General features: G+C 35.9%; 1 protein-coding gene across 2 annotated transcripts in view; it reads right to left on the bottom strand.

The window, feature by feature from the left end:
• Positions 1-20,753, bottom strand: part of ZFYVE16 (zinc finger FYVE-type containing 16) — a 32,481-nt gene extending 11,728 nt beyond the window's left edge. Inside the window, exons 1-11 of one of the 2 annotated variants that reach the window (XM_087715674.1) lie at positions 20,572-20,753; positions 16,848-16,956; positions 14,422-16,595; positions 13,830-13,926; positions 10,179-10,268; positions 9,293-9,408; positions 7,521-7,938; positions 6,205-6,321; positions 4,815-4,970; positions 929-1,153; positions 309-391 (exon numbers count right to left, since the gene is read on the bottom strand). In XM_087715674.1, the coding sequence (XP_087571800.1) occupies positions 309-391; positions 929-1,153; positions 4,815-4,970; positions 6,205-6,321; positions 7,521-7,938; positions 9,293-9,408; positions 10,179-10,268; positions 13,830-13,926; positions 14,422-16,595; positions 16,848-16,917 (3,546 nt within the window). In that variant the 5' untranslated portion in view covers positions 16,918-16,956; positions 20,572-20,753. The remainder of the gene's footprint in view (positions 1-308; positions 392-928; positions 1,154-4,814; positions 4,971-6,204; positions 6,322-7,520; positions 7,939-9,292; positions 9,409-10,178; positions 10,269-13,829; positions 13,927-14,421; positions 16,596-16,847; positions 16,957-20,571) is intronic. The other variant, XM_087715675.1, reaches the window with a different exon arrangement.
• Between the last annotated feature and the right edge of the window lie 127 nt (positions 20,754-20,880).

Below are 20,880 nucleotides of genomic sequence, written 5' to 3'. Positions count from 1 at the left end.
TACTATTTTTATATTATGAACAGTGGTAATGAATTATCTGCAAAATAAGATTAATTAGTAATAAATAAATAAATTAGTAGTTTCATAGCAATGAACTGCACATATACAGTATATCATCAAGAATATCATCTTTATTAACTCCACTTAATTATTTTCCTTTCATGCATTTACTGATAGTTTCTATAATTGTATTTCACTGATATTTAAGCAGTATTAGAATGTTTGTAATAGCAAGCTTAATCTATTTTATTACATTCTCTTTTGGTATAGAAGATACTAATGAAATACAAGCAATCGCATATACTTACAACAAGTAAATCCATGACTGTATGGCCTATTTTTCCAAACAGTGGCTTTCTATGTCTGATACTTGTCAATGGAGTTGGATAGACTAATAAATAAAAAAAACAAGAAATGCATAGAGTTTATTGATACTCTTTGAAAGTTTAAACATAAGACTCAGTATTTGCATTTAAAATGGACTAAATTGAATGGATGGAAAGTATAATATTTTAAACACCAGTCTTAAATGCATCATAGCAAATAAAGCCCCTTGAAAAAAATGCTTAATGGAATTTTTTTTTTATAATATAATGAGGATAATGGCAGAAAGTGGTACCATAATGCCCAAACCCTTTAATGTTCTTTAGAAATGGAAAAGCCTGAATAATATAAAATTTAAACTATGGATCTATATAAATAGCATGACATATTATTTTCAGTCTATGGTCCAGTAGTAAGAAAGAAATGATTGTACCACTGTAACCAAAATGACCAATGAAACAGACAAGTCTTTCATAATAAGAGAAAAGTATAAACTTCAGATCAACCCACACAATATATCTTTATATGAATATTCAATGCATTCAATATTGAATTCAATAAATAGATTCAATAGTTTCAATATTAAAAATTGAAATATACTTACCCCCATATTCAGCTCCTAATCTCAACATAAGGCGAATAGGAAAAACTTTTGCCCAAGGTACTTCCTGTTTATGAATAAGAATGCCACATAAAAGGGGATTTGAAGGTAGCATGAGATCATCTAACTTCTGAAATGTGGGTGTAACGAACAGAAATCCACCATGCTCTTTGCTTCCAAGAAAGTCTTCAGTGAATGTAATATTTTCCAAATTTCCAATAAATTTTCCTGTGATCAAAAGAACACATGAAATCAAAGATGTAGCAAAAAGAAATGGAAATGAATCAAATTTCTCACGCAAAAAAGAAACAGACGGCTCTTTGAAGGACATTTTGTAATCTAATAAAGGAAAATATCTGTAACTTGGGATTTTAATGAGGGGTCCTTACTGCTCTCTGAAATTGGTTGTTTTCTTGCAGTCATTTCATTACCCAAAAATTTGTTTATCTATTTGATACTATGAAGAATCTGTTCCTGTTGTGCTATCAGCTGATTCAAGACAAGAGGTACACATCTCAGGTGCTCTCAGGTATGACCTTTAGTACAGGTAGTACTCGACTTACAATAGTTCAGTTCAATGTTGCAAAATCCTCATGTTCATGTGATCAATGTCTGGACACCTGGCAACTGACTCATATTTATGACGATTACAGTATCCCAGGATCATGTGATTCCATTTTGCGACCTTCCAACAAGCAAAGTCAATGGGGAAGCCAGATTCAATTAACAAACATGTTACTAACTTAAGACCTTCAGTGATTTACTTAACAACTGTGGCAAGAAAAGTCGTAAAATGGGGCAAAACTCACTTAGCAACTGTCTCAGCAAAAAATTTTAGGAACAGAAATTTTGGACTCAAATGCAATCATAAGTAAAGCAACAGCAATAGCAAGAGCAGTTAGACTTATATATAGCTTCATAGGGCTTTCAGCCCTCTCTAAGCGGTTTACAGAGTCAGCATATCGCCCCCACAGTCTGGGTCCTCATTTCACCCACCTCGGAAGGATGGAAGGCTGAGTCAACCCTGAGCCGGTGAGATTTGAACCGCTGAACTGCAGATAACAGTCAGCTGAAGTGGCCTGCAGTACTGCACCCTAACCACTGCGCCACCTCGGCTCTACTACTACTAGTAGGACTACTACTTGTACATAGCAAGACAAGACTGATGCGGAAGCGATTTTTTTTTCTATCCCCTTAAATCCAAGCCTCAAAAAGCAGTTATTTAAATTCAGTGTTACCCTGCACTAACAAGACTGCCAGACCCACATCACATTTGTACTACCCTGTTTCCCTGAAAATAAGATCTCCCTGGATAATAAGCCCAATCGGGCTTTTGAGCGCATGTGCTAAAATAAGCCCTCTTCAAAAATAAGACCTCCCAGAAAATATTGCATCACAGCAGCAACAATGAGGTTACAACGCAATAGCAATATAGCAATAGCAGTAGACTTATATACCGCTTCATAGGCCTTTCAGGCCTCTCTAAGCGGTTTACAGAGAGTCAGCATATTGCCCCCAACAATCTGGGTCCTCATTTTACCCACCTCGGAAGGATGGAAGGCTGAGTCAACCCTGAGCCGGTGAGATTTGAACCGCTGACCTGCTGATCTAGCAGTAGCCTGCAGTGCTGCATTTAACCACTCCGCCACCTTGGCCCGTCACCTCTGCACTTCAAAAATAATAAGACCTCCCAGAAAATAAGGCCAAGTGCTTATTTCGAGGGTCAAAAGAAAATAAGTCACTGTCTTATTCTTGGGGAAACATGGTAGTTGCAGTTTCCTTCTCTGTGGACCCTCCGACCCTCTGGAACGAACTCCCCGTGGAGATTCGAACCCTCACCACCCTCCAGGCCTTCCGCAAAGCCCTCAAAACCTGGTTGTTCCGACAGGCCTGGGGCTAAAGAGCTGTTGCCTCCGTCTCGAATGGTATGACTGTTGTGAGTTTTTAAATTATATATTGTTATCTTGTTGCTTTTAAATCTTTTTGTCTGTATTCCCCTCCCCGGTTCGAGTTGTGCGCCGCCCTGAGTCCCCTTCGGGGGAAAAGGGCGGCATATAAATTTAATAAATTGAATTGAATTGAATTGAGTTTCAGGATAATCTTTGTTGTAGCCCCTTATTAGCTCAAATACCAGCATTGAGCCCAGAGGTCTAAAAGGACATACTTATCCCATCTAGGTCCCAGAAAGGCCATCCACCAGAATGATCAATAAAACTTTTGTCCATAACTGGGTTTCACCACGACAGGAAAGATCCAAATAATCTGTTTCCTTTAAGATTGTCTACAGTTGATTTACTACCAACTTTTCAACAATCTTCCCTTAAAAGGGAAGACTGAAGACCAATCAAATACCTTTGGTCAAAGAAATTTCTTTAGAAAAGAATATATTATTATCTCCTTGGAAGCAGGCAGCATTATTTGTTTGTTTGTTTGTCTGTTTGTTTGCCTTCCCTAGAGTTAGCATGTGTGATTAAGAAATAATCTGTATTTTACAGATAACTTTAATATTCTTTGCAATTACTGGTAAATCTAGTGAATTATTCTTAACTATTTTGGGTGATTCGTAAAAAAAAATTATAATATTTAAGTGGAGTAGAAGTTTCTTGCTGCATAGTTCAGATATAAAAGCTGTTAATTACTAGAATATTGGCATAATTATCCTATCTTGAAGGTGTTTCTACAAGTATAATTATCTTTATGATGAAACAAGTATGTTTTTTCCAGATATGATTATTTTATAAAGTTATAAATTTTTAATATTGGTATATTTTAAAATATAAGTTATTGCTGAAACTTGAGAGTTCCCATTGTAATGGATGACTTTGGATTGAATTTTCGCTTGATAGCCACAGTTCTCAATAATCTCAGTATAATTATCTTGTTTTGGGTCCAGAGGAGCTGCCTTCTTTTCCTCAATACAGTTTAATATATTCCTAACTCAACTACATTTGGAAGACTATCCAAAATAGTGTTAAATAATATCACAGGCACCACAGTGAATGTGTAAAATTATTTATGGGCAGAAGGGGTGGGATTATGGCTAGCTTCTGAGGACCAGGCCATAAATTTTTGGCCCCGCCAATTTTGGGAATTTACTGAGGTTCCCCTTGACCTGGCCAATACCTACACAGAAGAAAAGCAGATGAGTTATGGATCAGCATCATTTCTAGGTACAACAATTTAGAAAGACAATACATTTGATTAATGCTACATGCATAGCCTAATACCTCAGAATGCTAGTATACATTGGTGATCAATGTCAGGCAAATCAACTCATTAAATAGAAAATCTAAAATGTTACTCAGCTTCTTCCAACATATATCCAATAAGATTTGCTTATAGGGGTAAGAGGGGGGGTATTATGCTTAAATATGGAAACTCCTATAAATAAGGACGGATAAAGTCACTAAAGCCATTTCTGAATATACAATTATATAGGAAAACTGGTTTTCATAAAAGCAACAATCTAGTATCATCTACAATTTCCAATTTATTTATATATTTATATTTATGTATATGATGTATATGTATATGTATATGTATATGTATGTGTATATATATGTATGTGGTATTTGTGCTGATAAATAAATAAAGGGAGACTAGTATAGATCTATTTCAAGCTATTTAGCTCTCATCAGCTAGCCATACCCTTCCTGGGATTCGAACCTGGGCTATGTTACATCTTAGGCAGACGTCTTAGCCATTAAGACACACACACATAATTAAAAAGTGCTGAGTCAGCATCCGCTCCCATAAATTTGCTATGAATGAATTAAACCTCTCTCTGTGCATATAATATTAAGAGAAACAGACCAAATTAAATAGATTTAAAACAGTCAAACATTCATTCTAACACATACTGTATTAGAAGTCTAGCAAAACTTCATACCTTTCATAGCATCTTTATATATGTTGATAAATAAGTTGAATATTTCTTTAGGAATATCACTTTCATCTGGTAAACATTGTAACAGTATGATAATTTCAGTTTGCCCCAACCCATGCATTCCATTGGTGAAGAAATACCAGCATTTTTCTGAATTATCTAAATGACAAAAAAACCAAATATTGAGCCTTTTTATGTTGTTAAAACACATGTAGTCCTCGACTTATCAGAGTTAGTTCAGTGAGTGTTCAAAGTTACAATAGTACTGAAAAAAGTGACATGATAATTCTTTACACTTATGACTATCGCAGCATCTCCATGGTCACATGATTTACAATTTGCTTGAAAACTGACTCACATTTATGTGTCCCGGAGTCATGTTTATTCACTTTTATAATCTTCTAACAAGCCAACTCAATGGGGAAAAGAGATCCACTTAACAACTGTGTTATTAATTTAACAACTGCAGTGATATGCTTAACAAATGTGGCAAGAAAAGTCGTAAAATGTGGCAAAACTCACTTAACAAAATTTTCACTTAGCAACATAAATTTTGGAGTCAATTGTAGTCGTAAGTTGAAGACTACCTGTTTAAAAAAAGTTCAAAATTTTATATATTTTGCAATGTATCCATAGACCAATTCTAACTGAATTCAAAAATATAATCTGGCGCAGAACTGTTACTGCCTCAATGCAATCATTTATTTGTATTAGAAAAAGCTCTGCCAGAACACATAATCACTGCCAGAAGTGAAATCATAACGGTCCCCTCCCTCTATTGGTTTCAATGACAGGGAAAGTAATTGCTTACATCAAGTTTGGCATAAATTGATTCCTAGCCCTTATTTGAAATTGAGAAGCTATAATCCAATGGTTCCAAAGTCAATCTTCCCCACTTACATGTAAAGAATCTTGTTCAGGGATCATTCCCTAGCTAACATACTGAAAGAAACCTTTCAAATCTAGAAATATAATGAAAGAATGCATTGTAGGACCAATAGATATTCTTTATCATATTGTAGTGAAGTTATTAAATTACATAAAGGTTAAACATATTATAATGAAAAGAATCAAAAGTTTAGATTACTGCATTTAACATTTTCATTTGGATTTGATATTACTTGGATTTTCTATACCATTATCTTTCCATTTAATTTAGTCTAATAAAAAAAATTGCAAGTGGGGGTGAGAGAATCCTGCACTACTACTCAGTTTTAGACAAAATACTAACCTCCTATTTTGTATCAATTAAGGAAATTAATTATAAGATAGAAATAATTGAAAAATAATTAAATAATTATAACTATAATAATTATAACAGTTGTTGAGTTTACATTTGAAACTATAATTATAATATTTTTCAAGGTTTTATGTTTAATATGCTAATACTTACAAGATAGTATCTTGACATTCACTAGTAAGTTTGCATTTAGAATGAATGTCAATGGATTAGATTCTTCAAGCAATAAGGTAATTTGCTCATTAGAAGGATGCTCTTCTACCAAGGATTCTGAAGGAAAACATGAAAAAATAAAAAGACATATAATTGCAATTCTGAATTTTGAAAAAAAAAACTTTAATAACACAAACTACATTGAGGCAACTGATGTTTGGAATATAATCCAAATTAATAAAGTGCGAATGAACTAAAGCTAGTTCAAATTATTTTTTTTAATATTTCTCTGTTCTGAATCTTATAAAACATAGATATGCAAATTCCTATTTCAGTGTTGGCAATGGTAAACATATACCATTGTCTCTTGAAGTTTAAATTTTGTATGGCCAGTGAACACACTTATTTTAATTTAGCTAAAATTAAATATATATACAAAACACTTCTATATGCAACAACAACCATAAGTGTGATGGCCTAATTCATAAGATTCTATTAGGCTACACTGAGAGTTGTGACCATGAATAAGGTTTCCTTTGACAATCTCAATGCATAGATTTATTTATATTGGAAAGATATTAATCTTGAATCCAGTTCAGTCCTTAGCAATTAATTAAGCATCACATTTCCCATTTAGTTGCTTCTCCACTTAAACAAGCAATTATACTTTGAATTACTGCAGCTTCTAGACAATCTTTAAGATAGCTTCAGGTATACTACAGGTATACTACAATAACATAACCATGAAACTGGTAAGATATAGATAACTAGGAAGTCTTCAACTTTTGAAGTCAAGCATGTACCAGTCGTTGTGCATGTTAGAGATAGCTCTGGATTAGTCCCATCAAAAAAAGAGCAACTTTATGCAGAACATGCCCTATCCCACAGTATCTCACTTTGCCAGTTTTGTATTTCAATTTATATATCCTAATCTAGTAGAAATGTATACTGACATCTAAATTTGTCTTTTTGTTTCATTATAATTATAACAAAAAAAATACATTTTTTTTCTGCACAATAGCATAATCACACTAATTAATTTTAGTTCAAACCCAATTTCTAAACTCAAATCCTTAGCCTAAGAATTGGTATATGTAAACCTTTCTGTATTTCGTATTACATATTCACATTAAATGTATATTATTAGTATCACCACTTTGGGTTTCCTCAGAAAGTAGTATAGTATAAAAGCAACATAAATAGTAGAGGTGTATTTATATGATTTATTTTATAATGTTACACTTCTAAAATGCAAAAAAATTGAAAGGTTAAGAAGCAATCCTCCTTTTCATAACACCTTAAAAGCAAGACATTACCTTTACCTTTTTCTCCTCTTGCAAGCAGAAGAGGTGGAAATCCATCACCAGGAATAAGGCTGACCTCCTTACCAACACAGTTTTCAATATAACAAAGCATCCTATAATCTAATATACTAGTAGAGGTATCACTTGCTTGATCAGTTGCAGCAGGAAGAGATTCCTTTGCTAGTTCAGAAACAATAGGAACTTCAGTAACAGCTGCAGTCACAAAGTCAGAGTCACACAACACTTCAGTTTGTGCAATGGGCAGACAGTCAGATTCACGTGGTAAGTCAAGCTGCTCATTACTAGGCAATACGTCTTTCTGTGGAACAGAAGTGGAACCCCTTGCAATCCCAGTTTGTTCAGCTACATGCATTTCATATTTTGACTTGGTATCAGTTGCAGAGACAGTTTCATTTGTTGGGCTTCCAACCTATGACAAAAGTTTTTTTCCATTAGATCTGACATGCACCTGAGCTCAATATTGCAAAATTTGTAGGAATACTTTAACTTTGGGATGAGAGAGCTTTTGCAAGGAAAACAAATGAATAAAGAAATTAATAAAACAAAACCAGGCAGCATTCTCACACATACCCCAAAAAGTTAAATGCAATGAAGCAGAAACTTAGTTATTTATTTGATTGATATAACTGCCCATCTTACTTGTATGTGATTCTGGGCAGTCTTTAATAAAACAATAAATAAATAATATCAAACAAAAATAACAACACATAGAAACTGGGCACAATCTAAACCGTCATGTATACTAGCCCAAGTAGGGTCACAGAATCAAACAGAAAGCCCAATTTTCAAGGCCCTGTGATCTAATCTTAGAGGCCATGATGTTCCATATCAGAAAAGGTTCTCTGACAGCCAACATTACCTAGCTGATGATAGCCAGAGCATGCTCTTCTTGCCAGATCAGAGAATGGGTAGAAATAATTGGGGAAAGACAATCCTGTAAATAACACAGTACTAAGCCATGAAGGGATTTAAAGGTGATAACCAGCATCTTGAATTACATCTGAAAGCATACTGGAAATGAATGCAGTTCATGGACGAGTGATTGCATATAGCAAATAACTGACACCCCAGTACACATGTGCGCATGAGAGGCGCTCCCATTTTTTCCATGCTTTTTTCGCCCTCCCCAGGCTCCAGACGCTTTATAGAAGCCTGAGGAGGGTGAAAAAAATCCCCCCCCTCTCCCCATGGAGGCCCTGCAGAGGCTTCAGGGACCTTCAGGAGGCTTCCCTGAAGCTTCCGGAGGATTAAAAAGGACCCTACGAGCAAACTGGAAGTCACTTCCAGTTTGCTTGTAGGGCCGGTTTAAGACCTTTGGAGGCTTCAGGGAAGCCTCCTGAAGGTCCCTGAAGCCTCCAGGGGACTAAAAAGGACCCTAAACCGGCTGATAGGGCTGGTTTAAGCCCTATGGCTTCAGCGATCTTCAGGAGGCTTCCCTGAAGCTTCCGGAGGGCTTAAACCGACCCTACGAGCAAATCAGAAGTCCATTCCTGAACTTCCGGTTTGCCCATAGGGCCAGTTTTTTGCACTCACGTGCCCTGACAAATGGCTCTGCTTGCCACCTGTGGCACGCGTGCCATAGGTTCACCATCTTGGCCCTAAGTTATGCAAAGGTGCTCCTAGCCAGAGCTGCCACCTGCTCTATTTGAGAAGTATATTTTCTGCATTAAAAAGACAAAACAGATTTTTTGAATGACACATTTACCAAGTAGCTAATTGTATTTAGAACCTAAAATGATAACTTCAGATAAAATAGGGCTTACAGGTTCCTGTGGGAATCGCTTGGCGCCGGATGACAGTTTTGTTGTGTCTGCAACTTCTCCATTAGGTAAAATTCCATCTGCAAACCAAACTCTTCTCTGGTCTTTAGGGAGCAATGCTGTAGAGAAGAAATAAATGGGTACACCACAGATACTTGTTTAGCTAATACCAAAGTCATGTCCCTCTCTTCCCCACCAAAAATTCATTTAGAATCTACATGATGGTACTGCAATCTAATAAACAGATAAAACAAAATGTGATGAATATCATGGTATCCCAAACACTGGATTTTTGCAACTAATAATGTCAAGCAACTCCTGTATAATACTTTATATACAATTTCAAGATGGAGATGGAGATGCAAATAGAAAAATAGCAAAGCAGCTAGAAGAGTTTACTTCTCAACACTAACTTTTATAAGCTCTTTTTTCATTTTTCCCATCTCAGGTATGAAAGTGTTATTTTAGAGGTACTGAATAATTCCTTAGGGGAAGTTTCATTCTCCACTAACAAGTATCACAAGTTGTATGCTGAGCAAAAAATAATCACTCTTAAAAAAAACTTTTTGAAAAATTTACTCACCTAACAAATCTGCAAGTTTATTGTGCAACAATAAATATCTAGGAATGCTTGGGCAGTAAATGAACTGTACCTTGGGTGATTTCTTTAATTGATATGGATATCAATTATATTGTGTGGCCTGTAGATGTTGAATTATAACTCCTATCATCGTTACGCATCTTTACTAGGCAGCGCAGCCAATTAAAATACAAATCTTATTATTTATTTACATACAGTATATCTCATATTTCTAAACCATTCGTGTCCCTCAAAGAGGGGCTCTGAGTGGTGAAATAATTTTAGATAATAACATAGAATAAGAAGTACCAGATGTCTGGGTTTCATGCAGAGATGGAATAGCTGGAGATTCAGACACTACAGAATTAGATGCTGGACCAGTTGGGGTCATCATTTGTGCTAATGAACAAAATTGAAGAGTTTAAGTGTCAAAACTATATACAAGAAATATTTCACAAATGTCTGCTCTGGGGGGCAATATTCATATGCCTAATAGTAATCAAAGTGAGTTCAGGATATATTATTTACAATTTTGTTTTAACAAATTCTGCAATGTTTGAGATTTTTATATATAATTTTAAACATAATTTTGTTTTACAAAACATTCAATCTAAGTTTTTAACAAAATACATTCTTTAATTCTTATGTTCTTTCTTACAAAGTTATTTAAGATAATAATGACTCCACAGTCATTGACACTTCTTATCTGTGACTTTTAAAGGGTCACATTTAAATCGCAGAATTAGTCAGGAGTATTCCTGCAACCTTATTTGAAGAAAACCCATCTTCTTTCAGTTATTCTTGGTCCTGTGACATCTAGCTGGACTGAACTATTATACTGCATTATACAATTGAAAAATGTTAACTGAATGTAGCTCCCGAGGGAATGGGGCAATATGAAATTTGACAACTAGATTAATAAAATTAATATTCTTGAAAGAGCACCTTTAAGATCTTCATGCATCCTGAGTTACTACTTATTTGGTCCATTTTAAAAACCATTTAGGCTGATGGCCACAAGGCAAAAATCTCTTTGGCAATAAACCCAGAGGCCTCACCATTGTACAACACAAAATGGTTCCAACCATTCATTTATTTACTGTTGTTTTCTCTTAAATATTTTCTTGAACTATTTTGTAGATGATATTTATCATCATTTACATAACAGCTATATGTAACTATTATGCCAGATATATCTATCCTTCCATTTTCATACAGAAGAAAAATCCTGTGAGATAAGTCAGACTAAAAGAGAGTCAATGGCCTTAAAAAAAATGGTTGTAGTCATAACCAAGATTAACTGGTGCCAGTTTAACACTATAATCAATATACCACAATTGGTTTTGTTTTTGAATTTTGCACAAAAATGAAATTGGAAATAACTATTGTTTATTTTGAAGGAGACAATATTTTTTATTGAATGTGAGCTGCTTTAATATTTACTGGTTTAAAAAACTTTTTTAAAGCTTTATTTTTTTACATACTGCAAGTATGTATGTATGTATATATATATGTGTGTGTATATCAAAACAGCTTTGAGTTTTACCCTACTTTTTATTTATTTAAATAAATAAAAGCATTTGTGGAAGGCACATATTAATAGGTTACTAAAAATGATTTAGCTATAAACAATTAGAAACAATTTCAATGAATATATTTCTGCACCACAATGTGTTACACTGATAACTTGGGCGTAGGGACTTATTTGAGTAGAATATGCACAAATCCCATTCACTGCTGCTATAAACATAAAAACCAAGATTATATAGATGTAGTACAATCTTAATTATAACTTATAATTGAAATGGACTACCAAAAAATGTATTGATGCATTTAAAATCTTTTTCTCCAGGAGGACAACAGCAACTGTAGAATGAATCATCTGTCCTGGAAAATAATCCTACAATATCCATTAACCATTGTCAGTATAAGAATTAATAATGTATTAATTACAGCATACCAAGTTTGGATCAGCTATACATACATCTATATAATATCATTCAGTATAATATCTAAGAGCTCTGTTCGATATATGGTAAGGTAAAACGTAGTTTGTGATACTCAATACTAGTTGCTTATTAGTTTGTCTCCTTTTTTGTGTTTTATTGATATGCCATGCTTCCATGGCTGTCTGGATATACAACTGGAAAGGTTCATATGTCTTAAGTTTCTTATCTAAAATTGTCACCTGAATTGTTCTTTAAGATTTATATTCTTTTTTTGTTCAGGGGGGAAAAGATGGGATACACAGTGGACTCTCCTCCCATTTTCCCACAAAAAAAACCCATCTGGTAGATTATGCTACAGGAGAGTGACTAGCCCTAAGTCAACAAATAAACTTCCAAGAATGGAGTAAAAGTTGAGTCTTCCTAATGTACCACTATACCACACTATCCCTCATGGTTATCATGCTTTGCACAAAAATGAGATAATTATCACTTATTTTGAAGAAGACTGTATGGGTAGTCCCAATTGTGTTTGGATCCCAATTGTGATTGGAATTTCTAGTACTAAGTGAAGCAGTAATTAAACAAAACATTCCATGACCATTCCGTGCCTAGGGACAGCAATCCTAGTTGCAGTCATTAGGACAGGACCACACGGTCATCAGGTGAGGATTCGTGTGATCACAACTTGTGATTTCCTGCCAGCTTCCCCATTGACTTTGCTTGTAGAAAATCACAAATGGCACCCAATTTCCAAATTGGTGCTTCTGAGCCCCAAGCCTCTATTCCTCCAAAACCAAGGATATTCCAGGAGATCACTGAGCCAGAAGAAGCCAATTTATTTTTCCTGCCCTGCGTGAACTATTTTATCTCGTTCTCCAATCTTTTTCCTTTTGGGCACCCTACACATATGTCCAAGATACCACTATATCCCACTGCTACCTGCCTGATGCAACTGTCCTCAGTAGGCCTTTCCCTCTGCCCTCTTCTTCAGAGCCATCGTCGTCTTCTTCTTGCTCAGCATCAACTTCCCACCTATCCCCTGTGCTCACTGATGCCAGCCAGCCTCTAGCTCCACAGCACTGGAGCTATTTGTGCTAGGCTTGCCCCATTCGTTGCTGCCACCACTGAGCCCAGTTCCAACAAAGCTTCCATGCTATAAGGCAGGAAGCTGGCTGGCATCAATAAAGTTGAGGAGAGGAAAGACAAGGCTGAGAAAAAAAGGAAGAAAAAGATGATGATGGACCAAGAAGGAAGACCAAAAGAAAGATCTGTGAGTAGGCGATGGCAGAATATACTGGGATCTTTATCTCAGCCATACTGTTCAGAGCAACCAAAAGGACAGAGATGGGTGAGGAAGAGCTGAAGTGGAAGCAGTTCAAATAGGATAGGAAATTGGGGCTATGAGACACTGTGATGGTCATAAATGTGTGGACAATTGCCAAGTACTTTAATTTTTATAATATGACTGTGCGGATAGTGTACTGGCTGAAACTCCTAGGATTGGTCAGAAGTTCATTTTTTTTAGTACCAGCATAACTTAGAATAGTCTCTGAATGAATGACTATAAACCAAGGACTACCTGTGGCTCAATCACAATCTATATAATGCATATTGAGGACTATTCCTTTGCTTAATTTTATTGGAATATTACATACATTACTTTTCAGGTGCATATTATAATTTCTGACTGCATTTTGTTTAAAACTTTTGTGCAAGTATGGAACTGATTAGCCTTACACAATAACTAAAAAGATAAGCATTGTCCAATAAAGTGAAATAATTAATATTCTAATAGTAATTATGAGCAACAAAGTAATCATTAAATACAAATAATTTTAAACGATGTTCCCTTTTCAAATAGAACATATGGAAACAGCCATTAAAAGGTTTCATATTTATTTCATCTTAAATATTTCACATCATGATATTCACATTGGGTATACTTCCAATATTCAAAAATTACTCTAGTTACTTTTTCTGCTTCTTCTAATTTTCTACAACTACATTTTACCTTTGTTAATGGACTCATAGCAGCTTATACAGACTCTTGCTTCTTTATCCAGATATTGGAGTTTGTATTTTCGATTGCAACAGGGAGCACAAAAAATCTAGATTTAGCACAAAAAGTGCATTAAGATTTTATAAGTATATGGATGGATGTATTTTGATGTAGAAAATGGTTAAGATCACATACTAATTAGAAAAATCAGAAACTCAAGGAATAAAGACATCAAACATCTATAATATTTATAATATAGTATCAGCAGAGACAAAACTCAAGATAGTTGCAATAAATTAATTCTTTAGCATAAAATTATCTTAAATAAACCAATAAATATGGGCTTTAAAAAATCACAAAGCTTATAAAAATTAGCGAAGTGTATATTTTAGCCAACATCCAGAAACATTTCCAATAAATCAGACCAAAAAGTTTATATGCTGATTAAACTTGATTTTAATGACATAAAGAAAAACTATTAGTAAAGGGAAATATTTTTTGCAGGCCAAAGAAAAAAAAATAAAGCAACCCATCCCTTTTCCTCAGCTGTAAATGGAGTATGATAAAAATGATCAAGCAACAAAAAATGGTTTAATTTACTTACTTTCCCACAAGCACGACAGTGGTGTCTTCTTTTTGTAAATGTGAATTTGGCTTGACAATTCATGCACTTTGATGCTTCTAAATCAGGAAGCCAGGATGGCTGCTTCTGTCCCAAGACAGTAGCTTGTCCCACTACTTTTCTTGGCTCTGAAACCATAGGTAAGGAATTTTCTTTCATGTTTCCCAAGCATCTTTGTCCATCAACATTATTATGGCTAACATCCGATTCAGGAGACATTTTACCATCGGAGACAAAGGTATTTGAGTCTGTGGAATTTATCACTTGAGATTCATTTCCGGGTGTATTTTTACTGCTAACCTCAGAAGGGATTGGGGCTTTTGGTTGAAGGTTTAGCAGCTGCTTTGGTCTCGCTCCTCCACTGTGCACTGTTGGCTGACCATTTAATGAATCTGAAACTTCACTTCCAATCTCAATTGCATTATCTATAGTCTCTTGTTGAACCTGCTGTGTTTGTGTTTTCACTAGGATCTCCAAACTAGATTCTGGAATACTGATAAAATTATTTTCATTACAGGCTTTTGCTTTCTGAAATTCCAATTCTGCTTGTACGCTGTCTCTATTGGTATTCAGATTGCTTATATCCAGTAAGTTGTCATTTATTACTTCAGATTCCAAAAGTCCACTGCTAGTGTCTTCTTTCAGAGGCTTTGAATTATTTGCTTCAAGACAATGTTCAGACAAAAAGGCATCAAGCTCACTATCACTAATGAGCATGTTGCTTCCAATAATGTCTTCTTCTAAAGCTAGATCAACAAAAGGTCTTTCATCAACATCAATAGGCCAAACACTGCTGCACATTTCAGTATCTTTAGCCAAAAAAGGACTAGTAGTCACAATAGAATCCTGCTGTTGGAAAGGCTCACAATTACTAGAAACAACACATTCTCTACTTATTAAGGAAGATTTCTCTATCTCACATTCATTGGTTTGGTTTAGACTGCTCTCCTTTTCTGAAGTTTCTGTTTTTCTGCCTTCTGCAAAGCTATTTTCACTGTGCAGAGCTATGTCTCTAATGCCATCTTCTTTCTGAATAATCTTTCCATTTGTATCATCAGTATTAACTAATGATGTACATATAGAAACTGCAAGTGGAAGACAGGATAGTGAAGTCTGTATGTCTTCAGAGATCTCTGGTACTGAAACTGTATTTAAAGTTATATCAGTATATTGCTGTGAATTACAAAACTTGTCAGTTGTGCTATGTTCTTTATTGAAAGCTAGTACATTTTCTGTCTGAAGAGCAGAATCACATAAAGGTTTTTTGTTACACATTACATTGGGATTATTCACTTCATGGATCTTTGGCAAACGCAATGCTTCTGATTCTTTTATGTCTTCTGAAATGCCTTGCTTGTCACTCTCATCATGTATCATTTGACTTTTCGAACTATTTTCATCCACTAGTGTCTCACAAGGCAGCTTTTCACATGTTGATTCATCTTTGGATCCAAGTACAGCTGAAAGATGTATTAATGAAGCTGATACTCCATCAGTTCCTATCACTTGTTGTTTCTGGTCAGATATTTTATTACTATTCAAACATTTTGTTTTTTCTTGATCTTCAGTAGAGTCTGCTATATTTTGTTCAAAAGGAGTGTCTGTCTTTAATTCCAACTGATTAAGTTCTGCTGCATTATTTTGTATTTTGTACAGTGTTTCATTAATCTGTTGCTGTGTACCAGAATTAGAAATGTGATAATCAACCACTGAATTATTAGCTTTTGGTGACAGCAGTGCTAAATCAAAGCCATCAATTGAAAGACCGTACTGAGACTCATCTGGCTGCAACTTTTGAATACATCCTAAATTATTTTGTATCTGGTTCAAGCCACCTGTGTCACTGATAAGATCGCAGACAGGTATACTGCATCCCTTCAAGCAAGACGACTGATTTTTATCTGAAGAATCACCACCCACCATGGACAGAAGATCTAAGCCAGTAACATTTTTCTCATTCTGGTCAGAGTTCAATTGTTCAAAACTTGCTACTTTTGTAGTTTGAGAAGATAATGAACATACAGCTGATATAGCACAACTGGCATTTTCTTCCACATTTGGCTCAAAGGATTTTGGCTGCTGGCAAGATGAATCTAACAAAACTAAGTGGTGCTCAGAATTGCAAAGATTTATAGTGCTGTTGTTTTCAAGTTCATCTAAAAAAAAGGAGCACATTATTAGATATTTCACCATATACTTGCTACATACACTGTTCTCTCAATTACAAATGCTATCTATATTCTATCTCTAATTATATTTCCCCGTTACCTTATTTGTCCATTGTGGATTTAAACTTATCTGAAAAGCACTACATATCCCAATGAAGTGACATACCATAAGAGTATATTTTTATCTATTTTTATAGTTGCTGTTCACATACAATCAGAAGTCACAAAGAATGAACTAACCTGGGTGCTGTTCAAATTCATCAAGTAATTTGTCCAAATCAGAGACAGCTGCTTTAAAATAACTATCCATTCTAAGATTTGATCAGCAGACTCTTTTTCCGTATTGCACCTGTAGAGAACAATGAAATGAATTAAAGCAAAAATAGATGTAGGATTATTAGATGATGCATATTAGCTTAAATGTATTCTAATTTTGATTCCTTATTCTTAAGAGTGACTCTTAATTTAAAAAGAGTTGTGTATAGTTCTGAATTAAACTGCCTGGAAGGACACTTGAAAATCAGGAATAAAGCTTAGCTTTATTACTCAAAAAATATCATAGCATGTTCTTAGAAACATCCGAGCTTATATATCATATTTATTTGCATTAAAAGATGCACTCCCCTCCCAAAAGTGGATGGAAATGTCTGTGCGTCTTACAGAGCGAATATTGCCTATTGCCACTACCCCGTTGCTGCTGCCACCGTTCACTGCTGTTGTCTAGGGACGGTTGGATCAGCCTTCTAGAATATAGCCAATCAGCTGTTTCAGGCGGCGGCAGCAACAGGTGGCAGTAGCAATAGGCAATATTTCTCCATAAGACACACAGACATTTCCACCTATTTTTTGGGTGGTGAGCAGCAGCGATAGCAGAAGAGGCAGCAATAGTGCCATTTCTGTCGGCCAGCCTGCTGATTGGCAGGACTACGGGAGGCCAGGATTCAGCTGTCGCTCAGTACAACGGGTAGAGCCCTGACGAGCCCTGGGTACAACGGAGTAGAGCCCTGACGAGCCACGTGCTGGGGCTGGGAGGCAGAGGCAGATTTTTTGTTTTCTTGTTTTCCTCCTCAAAAGCTAGGTGTGTCTTATGGTCCAGAGCGTCTTATAGTGCAAAAAATACGGTAAGTATATTGCCTACTATTATGAGCAAAAGTAATGGTACTTTTTCAAACCATTTCCCCTCAAAGTAGGGAGATAGCAAATACTAATCCTTCCCATTTCTATCATGTTGCTTTTCAAAAGGTAGGACTTCAGGAACTGCCAAAGTGTTTTCTAAGCCTAGAATACTCTGGTCAAATGTATTATAATGACTAAGTTCAAATTCCTGCTAATCCTGCTGGCAAACCCATGAACTATACTTTATAATGTATGAACCCTGGCAATTTTGCCTTATTCAATAAGTCATGATTAAGTAACCTTTGTTTAGCATGACTGGGATCTCAATCACTATGGGAGACTGAGTTTCGGCTTGAAAATCTTCTAGATTTTAAACTATGAATTCAGTTTTTCTAAAGTAACTGTGATTTCTTCATTAAACAAAGTTATTTAAGATTTTAAGCTAGATATAACAGTGCCCAAAAATTGCACTAGATGACACTTCTGTCATCTAAATGAAATACAGAATATGAAAGGAGAAAAAATAAAACTGCTTACTTCACTGGCTATTTACCCATTCTTATCAACACATTGTAGTGATAGTTCCTATCCTCCAATAATTATTCAAGTAAACTACTTCTTTTGTATCATTTTATTAAGGAATTCTGATCCATTGAATTTATACTATTTTTGTTTAGTTATACCTGAAACTGTAAAATTTTATATTATTTGGTATATCTTAAAATATATAAGCTTTAAATAGTAGACTTCCTCTTACAGATTATGGATCACCATGTAAAAGGATAGATAGCAATTTTAAAGTTACCATGTACTATATAAGCATACTCTAGAAAGGGATAGCAGTATACTCAAAATAACGCATATTGAAAACAATGCCAATAGTTGAAACATTAGAGTAAAAAGACAGCAACTTAACTTTTTCTAAAAAGCTGAAAAATGTTGCTATGCTGTCATTATCAAACAAGCCATTTTGAAAGTTTTATATTAAACGATACACACACAAACACACAAATTAATCAGCTAAATAAAAGAGTAGAATGTGATTTCCTACTCTGGACAAGAAAATCATGGAAGAAACAGAACAGTCAATAATAATCATTAATAAAAGAATATTAAAATCAGTGTTTAGATACAACCTTCCAAAAGAAAGAACACTACACTACAGGGAGAAATGAAGTAATATCCATATAACACATTTTTTCTACCTTGATGTATGAAATGAAGCCGAAAGGAGACTAATGGAAAAAGAAAATATAAAAAGGATTGTGCAAATAGACAGAATAAAACATATTAAACAATCTTAAAAGTTGATGATACACTTTTTTGATTACTGAACTAAAGCCAACCATTCTTGATAGTAAAGTTAAATAGATTCTGGAAATATTGCTAGCAAGAAAGCTGAAGGATTCAATGATGAAATATGAGTTGAACTATTAATTACATTATCTTGTAATATTTCAAAGTGGTATTTAGGATCTGTAAGCATATTTGAAAAATACAGCAATAACTAGGGGACTGGAAAAGATATGTTTATATTTCAGTTTCAAAAATGGACAGTGCTAAAGAGTTTTGAAACTATGAACAATGCTAGAAGAATGCTAAAGTGTGAGACTTTGAAGTCCTCAACAAAACACAAAGACACAAGCTGGACTTACAACTTGGATTCAGAAAAGGCAAGAACATCCAAGATCACATTGCTAACATCAGCTAATAATGAAAAAGGCAAGGAAGTTCCAAACCAACAGGTTTTTTTTGCTTTAATTATTATACCAAGGCTTTTGCAAATCAAAACAAACTGTGACTAGCTTTTAAAAACATAGGTGTCTATTAAATAAATTATGTGATGATCAGAAATCAACAATTACAACAAAACATGGAACAATTGAATTATTTAAGCCTAGAAAGTGGTATGTATTTAACTCCATTTGTTGACTGTATCATGAGAATGTCTTGACTACATTAAAACTGCTGGGAGAAACATCAATAAACCAATATAGTTTAATGATAAGCTTTGTTGGTCTATAGGTAAGAAAGGCAAGATATTTTCTGTTGAAAGCTAAAGAAAAGATATGAAAACAACTCCCTTCCCCCCAAGATTACTTCAGTGGGCTAGTAGTAGACAGGGTAAAAAGTGGGGGGATAGAATGAAATGTGAATGGCAAAAATTAAAATTATTTTTATTTATTTTAAATTAAACAGAATTGTTACATTGATCCGCGGCGAGTTTTCCCGTGGTAAGTTGGCCGCAGCAAGTTGGCTGTGGCAAATTGTCCCATCTCCCCCCCCTCCCACAATGTCCGGCTTTCAGGCAGATATAGACAGAAGGAAATCTCTATGAGTAAGAAGTCAGTCCGGACAAAGCCGGGACCGGGTTTATAGACACGAAGTTGGAAGCCCGAGACACTTGAGGAAGTAAAAGCCAAGGACGAGAAAAAACAAGGGGAAAGAACCGGAGCTCGATTGGAGGGAAGAAAGGCGGAGAGAAGGGTTTAGAAACGAGGTTAGGCAGGATTGTGACAGCCGGCCCGGGTTTTCCAGCCCCACTTTTTGGTTCTGCAACCAACCAGCTTTTTCTCCTCACCCGCGGCGGTTTCATCCTCCTCGCCTCAGCTCGCGGCGGAAAAAAAAAACCACCAGGGGGAGGCGGAGGCTGCGCGGGGTCTCTACCATTCTCCCCCCCCCCCCACGCCCTCCTCGCAACACGTCAGAGAGAAAAGCGCTCAGCCTCCACAGAATCTCCCTCCCTCCTCCCAATAGCCCCCCCCCCGAAGGTGGCTGAAGGGCACAAAGGGGGGTGCACGAGCCTCTGGCAAGACTGACACCTCGGCCGGACACGCCCCCTCCTCACCTTCCGTCCGCGCGGAAACCGAACCTAATCCGACCAGCCCCAGATTCGGGCTAGCTCCGTGCCTGGGTGCCGTCTCAAAGTCATTCTCCGAGCCCCGAGCGCGAAGGCATCGGCAGCACTTTTCCTAGACTTTGGTCTTTCCTGAAAACCAGCTCCTTCTCCTTGCTGGCCTTCCCACGCAAGCGCGCAGGGAAGGCAACCAGGCCACCACCCACTTGAAGGAGACGTCTGCTACCAATCTCCGGGATGGACTCATCTGCGGCTGCGCAGTTGCTATGCGAGATTCTTCATGCTGCAGCCACCCCCTGG

This window comes from Thamnophis sirtalis, unplaced genomic scaffold (genome assembly GCF_051295495.1).
Source record: "Thamnophis sirtalis isolate CommonGarterSnake01/CBP01778 unplaced genomic scaffold, rThaSir2_p1.2 scaffold_5, whole genome shotgun sequence".
Taxonomy (NCBI): domain Eukaryota; kingdom Metazoa; phylum Chordata; class Lepidosauria; order Squamata; family Natricidae; genus Thamnophis; species Thamnophis sirtalis.
This window is presented reverse-complemented; position numbering and strand designations above follow the sequence as displayed.